Below are 19,964 nucleotides of genomic sequence, written 5' to 3' on the forward strand. Positions count from 1 at the left end.
TAGAAGATTAAAGAATCAAAGCAATCTACAACATTAACTGAGACAGATAATTAGATAATTTTAACCTAGCTTATACCGTCCGTTATATATTAAACGTGCATGCATAAATGCATAATGTGTTTACACATGTGCAGAAAGTTTGTAGCTTTGAAGTCCGGATTATAGATCATTCCGGATTGTGGACGTCCGGATTAAAGACTTTATACTGTATTATGTTCTTGGCGCTTACGCTATCAAAAATTCGATTTAGCAGTAAAATCAAAAAGTATTTAAAACCTGCATATCTCTACAATTTACAGCAGAGAGTTTCGCAAGATAGATATAAAAATGTTTTATTACGTACAGTTTTGGTTCTGCTCACTTTGAAATCGTTCAGTTTGTTAATAAGAAAAATTCATTAAAGTTATAAAAAATGTGAAATAGATAACAAAACCACTTCCAAAATCAAAGTTCGGGCTTCCACGTACCCACATTTGGGTGGAGGACTACGTTATTCAAAATTTCTTTGGTGTGGGGCCTATTATTTTTTCATATTGCCAGAAACATGCTTACATTTATGCAGATTCTACATTATTTAACTACTTTAAATATAATACAGGGTGATAAAATTTGGTGGCAATGATTTTGAAAGTGATATGCCATTTATTGTGATTCAATGCAATATGCCATTTCGAGACTATCATCCATTTGGGTCTGACTTCCCTTTTTGGCAAATAATTATTAGAAGAAAAAAGTCTGAAGACACTTATGAGGAATATGTCATTGCTGTTTCGCAGCAACATCATATTCCTCATTTAAGTATGTTTCTTTTGATGATGTCAATGATACAGCAAGTCACACATAGCTTTCCAAACGGACGTCATTTAGCATCACTCAGTCGTTGCTTTTAATTATTTTCATTACTGATAGTAATGATATAGTAATATTTCAGACAAAATAATTAGAAAGAAAAGTATTTAATTCATTGCAAAATTGATAGAAAAATATACAAATAAAAAAATATACATCAGATTTTACCACATTAATTTGAGATTACACAAGATGCAATCATATGGGATGATTGCATTACTTTAAAGTACTTTAACTTAGGAAAAAAAAATGGATAATGCCAAAAAATTAAAAAAAAAAAAAAAAAAAAAAACTTTTTTGCTCTTCTTGGATACAAAGTCCTTTCCCATTCAGTATGTGATCGAATAGTTAAATATACCTGATTGTTAAGGCAAAATTAAAGTCAAGAAATTATCCAAATAAGTATAAATATTTTTAATCATTTTTTTAAAATTTGGAACTCCTAGGTATCACAATATATTAGAGTTTGGCGCTGAAATCCTGTGACACTGGATAATTACAATTAAAATGTATTAACCGTTTGACTGCTATGTGGTGCAAAAGCGCTGCATTCATTTGTGTCGAAAACCGCAACGCAGCGCAGGTGCGCTGCGAGTTTCAGTGTGTCTTTGTTGCTCCATGGATGTGAACATAGTCTGACCTCACGCATACTTTGTAACACAAGTGCATTCTAAAATAACTAACTGTGTCGCGGTTTTCAAGACAAATGAAGGCAGCGCTTTTGTGCCGCATAGCAGTCAAACGGTTAAGTTTCACTGCAAAATGTGAAAAATGCAGTTCAAGTACATTTAGTGAAATTACAGAGGAAATGGAATGGAAGTTAAGCTATGGATTTTTAATCAAATTAAAAACAATTAGAATAAGCAAAAGGAATACAAGCCAAATAAGCATATGTAATAAATACTAATGAATATCATTTTAAATATGGCCAGAAATCTATGTAATTAAATGTAAAAATACTTTTTTATTTCTATAAGTACTTAAATTCAAAATGAAATTATATTGGATATCTCAATTCATATATCACATCTTTGTATTGCTTTCATTAAATATATTGCATAAACAACATTCTCTGTATACTTATATAAATATATATATTACATAGCATTAATTATGGCCTAGTAAACTGATATTTTTACATACAACCATCAGTCTAAAAGACAGGCTCAATTTACATAAAACATTTTTTTATCTCTGCAGCAAATTACAAATAACAAGTAAAGGAATATTGCTTTTAGTTTGAGAAATTTTTAGTTTTTTATCATATAAAATAGCATATAAGTACACTTTTGGAACATTTAAAATCTAATGTTGAATTTTGTACCATATTGCACAGCATGCAATGTCAACAAAATACCTCCTGATAACATGCACGACTCTATCTGAACAAATCTTCATATCACAAAGTTTTACATTTTCCATGTTTATATCAGTCCGGCCAAATAAACATTCAAAAGCAGTTGTTCACATTACATTAATGGAGTCATCAAGTTATACATGTTCCAGCTCAGGCTGAGAATCAATTTACCTGTTCAGTTTCAGGTTTTGTCCATTCTCAGACTCAGAATTTTGCCAGTGCAAACAAGTGTTTAAAACTTTAGCGTACGTTAAGTATCACCTTCAGATGAATGCTGAAAGAAAAAAAAAAAAAAAATCATTCTAATGAATTATATGCAGAATTCTTTTGCTATATAAAAATTCTAGGTAATAACTTTTTACAGTATAATGATAAATTATAATGTGCAGTTCAGAAGTATAACTAAGTTTATTATAACTTAAATTATAATAAACTTAACATATTTATGAACAAAGTAAACAAAAAAAAAAAGGTAGGTTTCAAACAGATTTGTATATCAATTTGGCAGATGTGTCTCCATTAATTTTATTAACATAATTACTTACAATAAATATCTAAAAATATTTCTCATAAGTACTTTACCCAAAGTTTCTGAAAATATTTTAAGAAGCCACATAAATTTCAATTTTTTCAAAGTATTCAGAAAGCAAGTGCCTCTGAAGTTTAAATTTAGTTTCTGTACGTAGTGGTTAATTTCTTTCTACTAACTGATTTGCTTGTAAATGGGCACTCATGGGGCAACAATAGAGAAGGGCTTCAGGAAAATGTGGATATCTTAATGGTCTGTACGGTTCTGAAGATAACTGCATGTGGGAAGGCAGACTGAATAGTGATGACCTGCAAGCTGAAGAAGACATCACAGAGGAAAATACCAGCAGTATTATACGTTTTGAGATTTAGAAACAGTATAGAACAACAATGAGAGTCAGGATTCAGATAAAAAATAATGATGAGATTATATTAGATAAAATATAATACCAATATTAGTATTTATTCTAACTCAACTACAGGTTTTTTTTTTTTTTTTTTTTTTTTTCTGAGAGTTATTGATAATGTTTCCATGTATCTGTTTCATTTGTTATGTTCTTACTTCAATGGCATCTTTAAATTATTACAGAGTTTTCAATAGAAGCAGTAAAAAAATACATGAGTAATATGGAAAACCTATCTATCTAGACAAAGCCAATTTAAAATATTTTCGTTTGAATGACCCTGGGAAAATGAAAACTATATTCCATGCATGATTGATTTCAAGTAACGAAAAAAAATTTAAATTCTGGAACCCTATATAAGCACTTGAGACTTTTCATTTACACAGAATTCTGTGTTTACTTACATAATTCTGTTATGAATTTAAGACAAATAATAACTAAACTAATAGTTTTAAGGTTGCTAACAGAATTTTTAAATTTTATTCCAATGTGCTAACATTCGTAGAACATTCTGATTCCACCCAATTGTTGTCCACTATTTTCCCCCAAACTTAAGATGCAAAAGACAATGGCCATTAATTGATATTAATAATTAATATTTATTAATTATTATTTAACTTGTAATTATTGTGGAATTAATTAACAATTTATTAACCATTTATTATTTATTAAAATAATTAAATATTAAAATTATTAAATAATTAAAATTAAATAAAATGTAAAGAGATAAATTAAAATTTAATAAGCGATTTTTTATATAATTTTATTGCTAAAAATAAAATTTTCTAGATCAAATTTGTACTAAAATAACTGTTGCGTTACATAAAAAAGTGCCGGAGCCTTCTCATTTAGCGCTCCGGCGCAATTTAAGCTCTGGAGATAATATAATAACTTAAATGATAATTCCAGAATGGATTAAGCATGATATAATTGGCCATAATAAAAGAAGAAGTTATGTTTGTTGTTGCGAAGCTTAGTGTCTCTAGATCCACTGTTCTGCTAAGTTTGCAAATATAAACAAATATGTCTGCTATAGTAAAAAAGCTAGGCTTAGCTACACTTAAACTTTTAAATTGTTGATAATTTTACAACTATAACATGCAGTTTAACCAAAGGCGTAAAAATCTTAACTGGAAGATAAGAACAACATAATTCAATCATTTTTAAAGCAAAAAATTCACAATTTACCAACATATAAGAATAAAAAACTGAGCACACAAAGCCAAGTAATAGGATGAATATACGAGGGCCATCCAGGAAGTAGATTACGTTTCCGTCTGTGTCCGCTAGGGGCGGGGCTAGCGCGGCCATCTTGGGGTCAGAGCGTTGCGCAGCTCAGTCTGCATCTAGCCGTGCTAGTGAGAGGTTCGTGCTGTGCTCCGTTCAGATACTGTGACGGTTTGAAATGTCTGCGTTAATTGAAAATCCCGCGAGCTGCGAGGTGCGCTCAGTAATAAGGTTTCTGACTGCAAAAAACTGTAAACCGATAGAAATCTATCGGCAGCTTCGTGAAGTGTATGGGGACAACATTATCACTGAAGGTGGAGTGCGTCAGTGGGTCATAAGATTTCAAAATGGCCGAACCAATGTTCACGACGAAGATCGAAGTGGGAGACCCAGCATAGTGACCGCCGAACTTCTCGAAAAAGTCGATGCTAAAGTCCGTGAAAATCGAAATTTCACAATAACGGAACTTTCTTTGAGTTTTCCACAAATTTCGCGAAGTTTGTTGCACGAAATCATCAGCGAAAAGCTTGGTTACCACAAGTTTTGTGCAAGATGGAAGGCAAGAAGAGGTAACGAAGTGGTTGAAGGCGCAGGCGGCCGAATTTTTCGACGAAGGAATTTCCAAGCTCGTACATCGCTACGATAAATGCCTTAATTTGTATGGTGACTATATAGAAAAGTAGTATTTGAGTGTGGCTTTCATCTGTATATAATAAAATTTGTTTCCTATACTTTGTTTATTTTTTTATTCCAAAACGTAATCTACTTTCTGGATAGCCCTCGTATATACAGTACAAAGTCTGTAATCCAGACTCGTCAGGACTTCGGCGATTCCGGATTAGGGTTTTTTCCGGATTATAGATCATCAATTTAAATCTGGTAAGATGGCATCCAGAAATTATACAATTAAAAATATGAAATCATAATTATTGAAATAAAGAGCAATTATGATCTAAAGGGTATCAAAATTTACAAAAAAAAAAAGATTAATATTTGTTTGTTTACTTTATTAAACATTTCTTTCAATGTAAGTTGTTGAAGTTGCTTCGTTTTATGTGATAATACTTTCTCTTTAATTCTATAAACAGACATAATTTCTTGTTCAGTTACAAAGTTCCGTTGTTCAAGTCCTGTAATTGCTGTATTGAAAATACCGACTAACTTGTCAATCGAAATTTTTTCGTTTAACCTCTCTGTCACTTTCGGTTAATCTTTGATTTATGGTAACTTGGCGATTTTTTGGCGACCAATCCTGCTACGGCAACCTGGTAGTTTCTTTTTGGACGCCATTTTGTTTTCACGAAGTAAAGGCTTTTTACTATCCCTCAGCCAATAGCAGAACATCAAAAACAAAACAGGCAAATAACTCCAATGGAGAATCAAATAAGTCGGGACAAGATGAAAAATTTAATTCAGCCGGATTCTTAGAGTTGTTTAAGGTTATTAAGGAATTAGAGTTCATCTTTGGCTTTAGGCAAACATCTAAACTCATAGCAATAATTAGCAAAAACCTCAGTCAGCTACGTGCTGCAGAAACACAAATGGAGACAGTATATATTCTGTTCCTAATAATGGAAGAACTTAATGAATAAACTGCCATTAGCTCATTATCTTAAGAATTTGTATGTGTTTTGCTAGTTCTTATTGTTGTAGTGAATAATTGATAAAATAGAATTAAATTTGCTTCAATGTATGTATGTCACATAATGGACATGTAGAATATACCTCTAAGTTCAGCAGGCTCTGATACCAAATTAACCCCTCCCTTCATTACTATTCTAATATTCATTACTATTCTAAATTTGTAAGGTCTGGAAAGAGTCTCTAGCTTCCCCCCCTTAGCACACAAACTTGAATCTTACCCAATTAGATTCTCTCTTGGCTCTAGCGAAGATTATCATCCAACCCTTGTTCCTGACTATTCACCCAGCTACGGCACCTCATCGCTGACGTCTACGCATCTTTCTTCACAGAGTCACTACAGCGTATAGCTCGCTTCAACACCTTTTACGGATTTATGAAGACGACTTTTAACTTCTATGAACTCTTTTCAGTTCACCTGCTACTACAGATTTGGTACCTCACCTACCAAATCTTCTTCCGACTTCAACTCTGCTATTTAGGACTTCTGTTATGCTATTTAATGTTCGAAAAGTTACCTACATGTTACATTGGGATAGGAAGTCTTCCCAGGTGCCCGAAAAAAAATGAACTTTCTGTTCACGAAGCGATATACTCAAAATGCCTAAGAACATAATTTTAAATGTTCTAATGTACAATACTGTACCTTTTGATATTTCTTGCATCCTAGTGTTTTCCTTTCTTTATGATTTACAACTTGACCACAAATGATCAGCATTCGAAGGAGTATCAACCTAAATGTGACCACATACAGCTTCTCAATGTCAAACGGAAGCATGACTCGACTGCCCAAAAATGGATGAAGACAGTCAAACAGCTTACTTTACGAGATGTTCAGCAAGCAATTACTTTCAACACTTGTAAGTGCTGTAAAATACACTATATAACATAGATGTAAAAGTGTTGCCTTTTCATTTTATTTAATTAAAACCTCTTTTCTTCAAAAATAGTTTTTTTCTCCCATTCTTCACATACAGTACATTCAGTAATTAATTCACGTGTCCATAGACCCTTTCTTAAGAAAAAATTCAATTATCCAAATGGGTTCCATCCCCAGTTGATTCGGATAATTAAAGTTCTACTGTACCTGGAATTTTCAAGTATCTCGAATTTAGCATTTCCTAATATTTTCATACAGTGAAGCTTTTACAGTATATCATTCAGTGACATAAATAAGGATGTGAATGGAATGCAGTCACATAGCGGCCCATGAATGTCCTGCTGAATTACATTTACATATTTAAACTTAAAACACGTATAAAAATCATGTATTCGAGTAGTTTAGTGTACCAAAGAGTTTTCTTAAAAGAAAGGGGGGAAAACTTTACCATACATATTTTCTATAAAAACTATGTTCAAATAGTTTTCTTTATGAAATTTTTGACAAATATGTTTGATATTTAACAAATGTATCATTTACATTATAAAAGTTCTTATTTATGGCTTGTATATTTTGCATGTCATGTTCGTAAGCTCAGTTGATCACAGAGCGCTATATATTAGTGTAATTTCCTTTTTGTACATTTACCTATCATGTTGTCTGTCAGTTTATAACATAACCTGTTATTTACTAGCTTGCTAAATTAAGTGAAAAAACTTGGATTGGTGCAGATTTTATATAGGAATTGGAAACATAGTTGCATGTAAAACCTACAAGATTTTATTTAAAAATATCTGCAAATCTAGACTTTCTTCCCCCCTTTTTTTAAGCACAGTAAATTTATTGGCGAGAGCAGGAAAATTTTTTGCACAGACGCCCAAGAGTTCTAGCTACGCCACTGATATCATAGCAATAAATATCTTGAAATTTCAAAATAACCATGCCAAAATTTAGTTTTAATTATGGTTATTAGAAAGTATTTTAAAAATAACATACTATGTAGTAATAATAAAAACATTTATTCAAGAAAAATATTTGATGGAATTTGGTACTGAGTTACCCTACTAGTGTATTGACAACAACTAAAATAGCTTGCTATTGGCTAAGAACAAATGCAGTTTGATAATTATTAAGGAATAGTTCATTTATGCAAATTTTCTTGAGGAACTGTCCCAGTCCTGTAGGCAAACAGTTAAATATTTTGTTAATTTTTTACTGCGATTTTTTTTGAGCTCATTCACGTACACTCGGGTACAGCAAAATGTCCTTTTTTAGGACACAAGGTGATTCTTCTGATCATGATATGGAGTCCAACCAGTCCATAATTTCCAGTAAATCAATGCAATTCCCACTCCGAAGAGAAGATTTTATTAAATCACCCAGGAGGAAAAGCAAGAAAAAGAAAGTGAATACTACGTCCGAGCCTGATGTTACTCAGAATATTTGATCCTTCTTATGGAAAAAACATTAAAGAACAGGTACTGAAGTTGAAACGTACCCACAGTATTGCAGAACTCATGGATCACATACATGGGAAGAACCCAACTTCAGCAGCAATGGAGACTAACTCAGCTGAAAATAGTCAACAGCGAGATGATGTGCAACCAAAGGAAAACGCATGGAAATCTCCAAAAAAGACTGCGAAGAAGTTACCAGAGCTTTCCCAGATGGAAATTATCCACGAAAACAGATTCGAGAAATTGGAAGAAATTCAGAAAGAACCTGAATGTGACTGCACAGATGAAATACCACCCCCTATCGCCTTCAAACAAGAGCTGATAGACTAGCTGATAGTTGAATGAGACCTAAGATAAATATGCACGGATGAAATCGAAGCAAGCATGAAAGTGAAATTAATTTACGTGAGCACAAAAAAGATGGAGGATTAAAAAATGCAATGAAATTTTTGAAGGCGAACGAAATACCTTTTCATACATATTTAATTGAAAAAGAAAAACAACTTAAAGTTATTCTGAAAAATCTCCCAGATAAAGTTACTGAAGAAGCAATCTATGATGATTTTGTAAGAAGAAAGTTTCCAGTCTTAAAGGTAAAACAGTTCTGCCAGAGTAAAAAGTACAACTCGGAAAAACTGCCAATCCGGCTTATTGAACTTAAGAGAAATGAGGAAGGATATGCAATCCATCAGCTGAACTGCATGTTTAGTGTGAACATCCGAACTGAGAAGTATAGCCTCAGGAAACGCCTGATACAGTGTTTTAGATGACAGGAGTGGGGGCACTCCCAACATTTATGCATAAAAGAAGTCAGATGTTGTAAATGTGGAGACAAGCACCGCAGCAATACCTGCCCCAAGAAGCAAGATGAAACTCCTACCTGTTTATTCAGCGGAAAAAAATATGTCTGCAGTTACCGTGGATGCGAAGAGTATAAGAGAAAATTTGATAGGAAACCAGCCCCACATAAGCCAAAGCAATTCGCTGCTAGAAATGAAGATTTCCCACAACTTACAAAAACTGCTGAAGGAAGCATTCCCCACGTCCGAAGGGCCGGTACAGTGAAAAGTTACCTTACAGGTAATGCAGTAATTCTACATTCTACTTTATTTTTCTTTACTTAATCTCACTTATTCTACTCATCAGTTAACCTGGTTTTTCGAGCAGCATCGCGCGATGTCAGTTTCTAGGAGGGTGACCTCTCACGTGACTGGCTCCAGCGTATGAGCAACTACAGTCTATCGACAGGACTTGTTACCACTATGCACAGGACTTTACTCATCAGCTCGACGGTTCATGCCTAACTTGCAGGCTATTAGCACGTTTACCATCTTTTATGCTAACTATGTGTAGTTCAGCTTCCCAGCACCAAAATTTTTAAGTAACTACTTATGCCATCTTATTATGATTTACGTTTTCTCACCATTTTTGCTCTAGAAACTGGTTACTTCTCTAACATCATTCGAAGCTACCAAATGTTCTACAAGGGGTAGAGCCTTCGACCCAGGTACCCGGGTGTTCCAAAGCACTGCTCTACCAGGAGGCAAATTTTCTTTTCACATCTTGTTTCTGTGACACTTTTTACTGATATTCTTACTTCCAGGATGCCATATTAGAAGGCAAGTGGCAAAAAGTATAACAGCAGTGAATGGAATGGAATGGCAAATTTTCATTCCTGATCACTGTAGCCACAGGACAATTTTAAAATTAAATTTAAAAGAAATTTTTTGTAACCACCAAAAATATCTGCAATGTGCATATATACATATATATTATTTAGCTTTAAAATATGTTGTAATCTGTGCAATTCCGCAAAATAATGATAATGCAAAATATTCAACAAATACATGCCATTTTGTTCAAGATCATAACTTATGATAAAAAATCCAACTCTTCCTTACCAGTTTTTAGGCATTTAATAAATATTAATAAGTTAATGTTTTGATTTTCAACTGCAAACTCTATAATACTGTTACTCAGATAACAATGCAACAATATGACTTAAAACACAGTTTTCATATGCACAATTTTTCCATTATAAAAGTAACAAAATATCTAGTCAAAAACTTCTCCACATTTGATCTTTTCAGTAAACTGGCTTGCAAATAGTAGGCATAAACGCGTGTTATACACACATCAAATGTTACTTCTTATATTCAGCACATATTCCTATCAATTCCTAAATGTAATTGTTAGGCATGATAAATAAATCACTTATATTATTGTCTTGTAAATTATAATAAGAAGATGTTCATATAAATATTTGCATTCATCTCTGTCATTTTATTGTTATTTAAGGACTTTACACAAATATTTTAACATAAGAAATTATTGGAACAGTGTTATAGACTGATAAAACTAACTTTGTGTACTACAGTCAAAAGTCGTTAATTCGGACACACATAATCCGGACCTCAAAGCTACAAACTTTCTGCGCATGTGTCACATTGACGCATGCGCATAGGCATTTACGCATGCGTGTAAGACCTTTACGTCTGCGAATATGTGTATGCGCATGCACGTTTTATGTATAACGGACGGTATAAGCTAAACTAAAGTTATGTAACTCAGTTAATGTTGCAGATTGCGTTGTTCCTTAATCTTCGAATTGGATCTGACTTATTATTTTTTTGCAGACTGTTAGAGCAATTTTATAAAAGTAAGCTTGAACTTTCGATTATCTCAAATAGAATTTCCGATATATATTTACTAATATGTAAAGGATCTACAAAGCGAAAGTGTGTTTCGAAATCCATTAAACAGAAAGTGGAATTGCTGCAAAAAATGGATAAAGCCATATCCTTTGATTATCTAATCATTCCGAAATATGTTTATCAATTTCACACTGCTCTACGGGGGGAGGGAAACGACATGGCGAGCAATGAATTGGAAGTTGATCTGTCAGCACTATCTTTATCTTCAGCGCAGATGTTTTTATTTTATTTGGCTTATAATTCCTCACTAAATGTAGTATTTCATCTCGATGTACTCTGTCTTTGATATAATTTAAATCAAGTTCCTCGTCATTATAATTTGCTTCCAATAGTGAAGAAAGTGACACAGAGGTTGTTGAAAATGAAAAAACTTCGATTGACAAATTAGTCGGTATTCTCGACACAGCAATTATAGGACTTGAACAGCGGAGCTTTGTAACTAAACAAGAAATTATGTCTGTTTAATAAGTATTATCACATGAAATGAAGCAGCTTAAACGACTTACATTGAAAGAAATTTTTAATAAAGTAAACAAATAAATATTAAGCTTTTTCTTTTTGTAAATTTTGATACCCTTTAGATCATAATTGTTCTTTATTTCATAAATTACGGTTTCATATTTTTAATTTTATAATTTCTGCATGCCATCTTACCAGATTTAAACTGATGATCTATAATCCGGAAAAATCGATAATCCAGAATCGCCGAAGTCTCGACGAGTCCGAATTAACGACTTTTGACTGTATATACTGTCACTCTATAAATGTATCTCATTGTTGCAGTTTTATTCCCATTTTCCCTTGTAATATATTCTCACATTCCCAGTGAAAATACTTTACCTGTTTCATTTGAGACACAAATTCAAGGTATTTTTCATCCATTAACATTATATTTGTAAATAAAAACAGGAAAATTCAATTCAAAGACAGGAACATTATCAAAGACAGAAGTTTTCAACAGTTATGATAATAGAGAAAAGGAGAAAATTGTACATTAAAATGCCTAGTTTAAAGAACAAAGTATAGTATAAATGGTATATCATGTATATTCATATACAATAAATTTTATTCTGTAGACAGCAGTACAAAATTAAATGATAATAATAGAATTGTTACATATCCTTTATTACACACATTTGTATTTATATTTAAAATTCGGACTTGTTTATTCATTTATGTTGTATTTTTTACTTTATTGTATTTCAGTAATTATGCTTATTTTATATAAATAGCAATATCTGCACATATTAAGGGATAATAAATTATAAAATCAGTATCAGAATAACCTAAAACCTTTAAATTATTTCCATCTTCTTATTTAAGGTATAAAAATAGACTTTTCCTTCCTTTAAATGACAGCATGACATTAATTTGTATATACAGTCATTTTATTAATCTAAGAAATAATCTGATATTAGTTTCTGTGTGGGTTAAGTACTAATCAAAATAATCAAATGCATAATTAAGCACGAGTTACTTTCTTTGTATGATTAATGTTATCTAAAATTGTTAAATGCTCTTGATAATATAAAAACTTTGCTTAGATGAAAGCAAGTATTGAGCTTGTTTCATTCAGGTAATATATTTATATCTGTGTTTTACTATATATTCAATCATTTCTGACTATACGCACAGGAAAGCCAAGAAAATGTGCTGATGAGGTAATGCAGCATGTCATCAAAAATTATTTATGTGGCAATTTAGATATGCATGTAGCATCAGCCCAAAATGGCTTTCTAACTCTGTGGAAAATTTTGCAACTCAGGCTATAAAAATTTCAGTCTTTTGCTAAACAATGACATCCAATTTTTTTTTTTTTTTTTTTTTTTTTTTTTTTAAACAGATTGCTTTGTACAGTGTACATAGCAAGTGCAATAGTACAAAATACCAAGTAGATAAGTATTACATGGAAAAAAAAAGAATATAATAAAACAGTAAGAGTTAAAGTAGCATTTAAATAGATATAATGATTTCTGAAATGATGTTTGTCTCCAAACTCAACAATGATTTTACGAAATCTCTTCAAATTCACCAACGAGTTCATAACATTTTAGTGGGGATGCAGATAATAAGAAAGTATCACATGAAAGAAATGTTTAATAAAGATATTAAGCTTTTTTAATAGATAAATATTAAGCTTTTTTTTTTTTTTTTTTTTTTTTTTTTTTTGTAAATTTTGATACTCTTTCGATAATAAACACTTCACTGTTTCATAAATCACGATTTAATATTTTTAATTTTATAATTTCTACATGCCATCTTACTAGATTTAAACTGATGATCTAATATAAGGAAAAATCCTAATTCTGAAATCGCCGAAATCCTGACGAGTCTGGATCTCAGACTTTCTACTGTATTTACAGCGGTGCTACTTTGGTAGACAGTTGCATGGATTTTTGGCGATTTACGTTGGCGCAATTGTTGGCGCGATTTTTACAATCATCAGCCATCTTGAAAAACGCTGTTTCTACGCATAGTAAAGTATTCGAAACTTAAAAAACAAAAAAATATCGTTAAAAGTAATGAATTAATTTTTTGTTGAAAATGTTGTTTTTTAAGATGGCAGGCAAGTGTAAATAAACGCATTTACTATGAGTATAAAATACTAAAGTAAGGCTATTATTATTTTCATGTAGCAAAAAAAAGAATAAAAACACCGCTATAAAAACATTGTGCCAACGTTTAATTAGATTAAAATATTACTGAAATTGAATATCGAATTAAAAACCATCCTACCAACATTTAAAAGAATTAGAATATTATTAAATTCAAATACTTTAAAATACGTTATATAAAATATAATTAACATTAAAACATATGTGACAATAATTATCTCAGCAATTTTTGAAAATAGTGTATTAATGTTTTTAACAAAAATTGAAGTATACAATTATAAAATAAAAGAAAAATATGTACTAACATTTTTTGAGTAATTTAACCTCTTGTTTATTGATAAGTACCACAAAAGAAAAAAAAACCGAAATCATAATTGAATTGGCTCTTTTAACCATCTTCATCTGTTATCCACATATCTCGCACTTCATTGAAGAAACAATTAGTGAGGTTTCCTCAAAAAATTTAAAATAAATTTCCTCTGACGCTATTAACAATTTATAAATAAATATTTGATTAGGAAAGACAGGTTGGCCAAAATAAGGTCTCAAAGGGCAATTTTTTTATTCCAATACCAATAATTCTTGGTAATTACCAATAACAACATTCATCTTCAAAACGAAGATATTCATTCCATTTGAAATCTGACGAATTCGAAGAGATGAATAATAAAATTTTAAAATGGCGCGGTAATGCACAAATATTCAGTAACCAATCAGGGAGCTGATTACATCACGCATAGAATTAAAATTATTTAAATAATCATTCATAATAAAATCATTTTTAAAACAAATGCAAAATTAAATTGTATTTTAATATTTAACAGCCATAAATAATGTTTAAAACATTAGATTAAATTTATAGATATTAATAAAACCAATTACTTTTTAAGTTGTTGATGATGTCATTGATAACATCATCAACAACTTAAAATTATATAAAATATTATAAACAAAAAAATTTTTATTTCAAATAAAAATGTAAAATTAAATTGATTTTTAATATTTAGAAGCCATAAATAATATTTAAAACACGGAAGTTATGCATAATAAAACGCATTATTTTTTTAATAAAATGACAACAAAGTATCGGTTACCATAAATAACTTATCCAGCAATGGGTTTACCATAAGTTGTATTACTCGCCAAACAATCGCCAAAATTCATGCAACCGTCTACCAAAGTAGCACCTTTACAGCAAGCATTAATTCCTTGCTGCTTGCTATAAATACAGTACAAAGTACTTTAATAGGATACTTTTGAAAAATGACAAACCAAACCTTCAAATAAATCTTGTCTGTATTTATAACTAAACAGTTGTATCTTAATTTATGCATATAAATTTGCACAAAATGCTGAACTAGTCTGTAGGTATATTACATTCAGTTATAGAGAATATCATGAAAAATATATTAAGTAAGAGCGACAATATACTTACATGGATAAATTTTAAAACTTACTGACTAAATATTAAAATATCTAAGCATGAGGTGTAATATTTAAAATAATCCTGAATTATTTAATTATCATAGTATTTGCAAAACTCCTCCCATACTTCCATTTAACACATATATTTACTAGAATTAAGGGGGTAAAAACATTTAAATTATAAAATTTGAGATATTTATAATCAAAAAATTCTAAAATTTTTAATATAAATATCTCAAATTTTAGAATTTTTTTATTTAATATCTTCATAAATTCTTTTTTATTACCTATTTCACACTTACGACAGTAAATAAATTATAAAAAAGCATTTATGGTTATAATTTAAAAAAAATAAGGTTTATTAAATAAAAGACACAGGTTGAAGTACAGCAAAGTTACTTCAATAAATTCCATGAAATAAAATTTCACCTGGCCAATTTCTATGAGTAAAATTGAATCTGGCAAATTTTTATGAAAATCCTGCAGTACAAACACCTGTTGTGGATTCTAAAAAACTGTGTTCCTTGGATTAAAACCATAAACATTGTGACCTAAGTGCCAAATATTGCTAATATCTTTTCAGTTCCATTATTAAGAAAACCATCTGAGATAATTTTTTTATGCTTCAGATACTTATAACGATAACATATAATGATGTTTGAATATTGTAAAAGTTGCAAGTGAAACTGAGACTTTCGTTTTTCTTTTGTACATAGATGTTCCGGCTTATAAAGTGTGTATTTTTGCAAATTAAAAATTAAATTTCTTTGAATACTGGATAAAACACTAAGAACAGTTTTTAAACAAATATCTACTATATTTCAGTTTTTTACCTGCTTGAAAATGATATTTCCGTAGTGACTCATTCCTTCAAATTTCTTCTTAGGTACTTCACTCTCATCAGTTTGCTTTATTTGGTCCTGGATTGACTGAATATATTTTTCTTTACCAGTATAATATGTTATACCACTATCCTGGCTTTGTGAATGTCACTTGACACATTTCATATTGAAGCTTGATAGTAATACTGAGAATAATATTTGCCAATAATACCTCTACTTAGCTAAAAAGGATGTTAAAAAAAAATGGAACTATGTAATTTAACTGCAGTTCTTTGGTATTTCATCACAATAAAACATATACGGGATTAAATATTTAGCCATGCTTCAGAATTCAGTATCAGAATTATATCAAAGTGGTTACAAGCATATGATTAACAAAATGCATTTTGGTAAGTCACAAATGTAACACTGAACACGAGTTATACAAAAACTGTGAAAATTAGAACCCAGCATCAAGCACTCAAATTTGGGAAAAGGTGAAAGAATTGCAAAACACATCAAGCAGATTCTAAATAAGAGCTGTTCAATCAAGTTTGGTATAAACAACTTTAGGCCCTTTAGGACAGGATAGTAGCAAATGTAGCTTCAAGTTAGTAGTTCTATAAGTAACCATCTACTCATAGAACTGTTACTCATCTGTTACGTAAAAAACACTCGATATATATCCTGCACAAATGAAGTTTTTTTTGTTTTGTTGTTGTTTAGAAAGAAATAAATGGTTTATTTCTTACTTGTATCAAATGACAATTTACAAACAGCACACAGGGTCAGCAGTACCTGTTATATCACATGTTCGAATACCTTTAAATCTAAAGTTCTACTACTGAACGCCTCTCTAAATTCCAAGAATTTTTCTACCACTAAATACTGACATCTGTTGAAACTCACTTGTCGTCAAAAAAAGAACTCTCTTTGCTGCTGGACAAATCATTATTACACTGATAATGAAAGTATGATAATAATTTAACATCTCCTCAAAAGGTAGAATGTTTCTCTTCTTGTGTGCTTTCTTATATGTCTTCAAATTATTCTACTATCCAAATGAATTGTTACATACATAATATGACATATTTCTCTCTTCTGTGGATATGCATATTTTACTCATCCTTTACTAAAAATGAATTTTTACATACTTCATACTTCTCTGCTCTGAGTTTTCTCTGCTCTGTGAGTATGCACATGCCTGTTAAATTTACCTTTCTGACTAAATGATTTCTTACATTCCTCACAAGGACATTTTACAGATGAGGACTTTCTCCTGTGTGAATAAGCATATGAGTATCTAAAAAACTCTTTTGAATAAATGACTTCTTACATACTTGACAAACATGAGGCTTCTCTCCTCTGTGAATACGCATATGACTATATAAATGAGCCTTTTGTCTACATGACTTCTTACATACTTCACATGTATAAGGTTTCTCTCCTGTGTGAATAAGAATGTGTCTATTTAAATAAAGCTTCTGACTAAATGACTTCTTACATACTTCACAGATATAAGGTTTCTCTCCTGTGTGACTAATAATATGTCTCTTTAAATAATGCTTGTGACTAAATGACTTCTTACATACTTCACACACATGAGGTTTCTCTCCTGTGTGAATAAACATATGCGTGGTTAAAGCCTCTTTACGACGAAATGATTTCTTACATACTTCACACACATGAGGTTTCTCAACTGAGTGAATAAGCATATGATCGTTTAAAATGTCCTTAACCCTAAATGACTTCTTACATATTTCACAGATATAAGGTCTCTCTCCTGTGTGAATACGCATATGATTCTTCAAAGCCTGCTTGTGTCTATATGATTTCTTACATACTTCACACATATGAGGTTTTTCTCTTGTGTGAGTTAGCATATGAATCCTTAAAGAACTCCTATGTCTAAATGACCTCTTACATACTTGACATAAATGACATTTTTCTCCTGTGTGAATAAGCATATGGCTGTTTAAAGACCGCTGCAGGCAAAATGACTTCTTACATACTTCACACACATGAGTTTTCTCTCCTGTGTGAATAAGGATATGATACTTCATATAATCCTTGAGGCTAAATGACTTATTACATACTTTACACACATGAGGTTTCTCTCTTGTGTGAACAAACATATGTCTATTTAACTCAAGCTTCAAAGTAAATGACTTCTGACAAACTTCACACACATGAGGCTTCTCTCCTGTGTGAAAAAGCATATGACTTTTCAAATAACCCTTCTTTCTAAAGGACTTCTTACATACGTCACACATATAAGGTTTTTCTCCTGTGTGAATAAGCATATGAGCATCTAAACGAGGCTTATGACTAAATGACTTCTTACATACCTCACAGACATGAGGTTTCTCTCCTGTGTGAATAAGCAAATGAGCATTTAACTTACCTTTGCTAATAAATGACTTCTTGCACACTTCACACACATGAGGTTTCCCTCTTGTGTGAACAAGCATATGTCTACTCAAATAAAGCTTCTGACTAAATGACAACATGCATACTTCACACACATGAGGTTGTCCTTTTGTGTGAATACGCATATGAGCAGATAAATTACCCTTATGACTAAATGACTTCTTACACACTTCACACACATGAGGTTTCTCTCCTGTGTGAGTAAGTATATGACTGGTTAAACTAGACTTAAGACGAAATGACTTCTTACATACTTCACATACATGAGGCTTGTCTCCTGTGTGAATAAGCATATGACTGTTTAATGTAAACTTGTGTTTAAATGACTTCCTACATACTTCACACATGTGAGGTTTCTCTCCTGTGTGAATAAGCATATGAGTGATCAAAGAACCCTTCTGACTAAATGACATCTTGCATACTTCACATGTATGAGGTTTCTTCCCTGAGTGAATAAGTATATGAGTGTCTAAATTACCCTTCTGACTAAATGACTTCTTACATACTTCACACATATGAGACTTCTCTCCGGTGTGAGTAAACATATGCTGCTTTAAATTATACTTTCGAGTATATGACTTCTGACATACTTCACACACATATGAAGGCATGTCTCCTCTGTTAATTAGCATATGCTTGCTTAAATTGGTGGTTTGTCTGTGAAAAAGAAAATGCTAGTCTAACTTAATAATTTAACTAAATGTCTTCTTACGCACTAAACTCACATCAGGCTTCTCTCCAATGCGAATTAGCATATGCTTGTTTAAATTACGTTTTCTGTTAAATAAACTCTTAAATTTCACACACGAGGTTTGTGTTCCGTAAGGATCTGCATGTGCTCTTAAAAATGATTTATACACATCTCCCAGAACATGTAAGTCTGCACTAAATTAGTAACTTTTTTTGAGTCGAAATCCATCTTCGTTTAATATACAATTTATTTCACTTTACGAACACATACAGACAAACGCACAATGATCAGGTGATCCGTACATCTTTAATGACGGAAAAACATTCAGTATTTCAGTAACCTAACTTGACTGCTACTCACTTAAGATGCAAGAAAGAAACTACAGAATGCCATTAATTACATTTCACCCTGGTTTAAAGGATGGAAAATTAAAATTAACCCCGAAAAATCAAAAGTGATTTACTTTAAAAAAGAAATATCCCTCAAGACTTAGAAGAAATTACAATGGACGGACAAATCGTGTCACGTGACCACCAAGTAAAATATCTAGGTGTTTATCTCGACCAGAAATTAACTTTCAAATTTCATGTTAATTATATCAGAGACAAAGCACAACGTGCCTTAATGAGCATATACCCTCTGATGTGCAAATATTCGAAGTTAAATATCAACGCTAAAAGAACACTTTATCTACAGGCAATCCGACCCATAATTCTATATGCCGCTCCGGCGTGGGCAGCTACTGCACGTTCAAACCGAGCAAGGCTTCAAAGTTTTCAGAGTAAAACTCTCAGATTCCTCTCGAACTCTCCGTGGTTCGTTAGGAACACTGTCATCCATAATTCTTTAAAGATTTTACCATTAGATGCTGAATTACTAAAGATTACATTTAAATTCTACGAAAAATGTGATTCTTCCACTCACG

The 19,964-nt window shown here is 31.5% G+C and overlaps 1 protein-coding gene across 1 annotated transcript; it reads right to left on the reverse strand.

Annotated features, from left to right (window-relative positions):
* Positions 1-940: 940 nt before the first annotated feature.
* On the reverse strand, positions 941-19,496 carry LOC118202600 (uncharacterized). Its single transcript, XM_035374776.2, has 2 exons — positions 15,931-19,496; positions 941-2,480 (listed from the first exon to the last, which is right to left on the reverse strand). Exon 1 carries the CDS (start codon positions 18,978-18,980, stop codon positions 17,178-17,180), a length of 1,803 nt encoding a protein of 600 aa, XP_035230667.2. The 5' UTR covers positions 18,981-19,496; the 3' UTR covers positions 941-2,480; positions 15,931-17,177.
* Positions 19,497-19,964: the final 468 nt, after the last annotated feature.

Source organism: Stegodyphus dumicola, chromosome 11 (genome assembly GCF_044657685.1).
Source record: "Stegodyphus dumicola isolate Sdum_Otavi_A_Nest chromosome 11, ASM4465768v1".
Taxonomy (NCBI): Eukaryota; Metazoa; Arthropoda; class Arachnida; order Araneae; family Eresidae; genus Stegodyphus; species Stegodyphus dumicola.

Coding starts and splice junctions, on each gene's coding strand:
- LOC118202600 (XM_035374776.2), bottom strand. CDS start 18,980: ATGCTAATTAACAGAGGAGACATGCCTTCATATGTGTGTGAAGTATGT.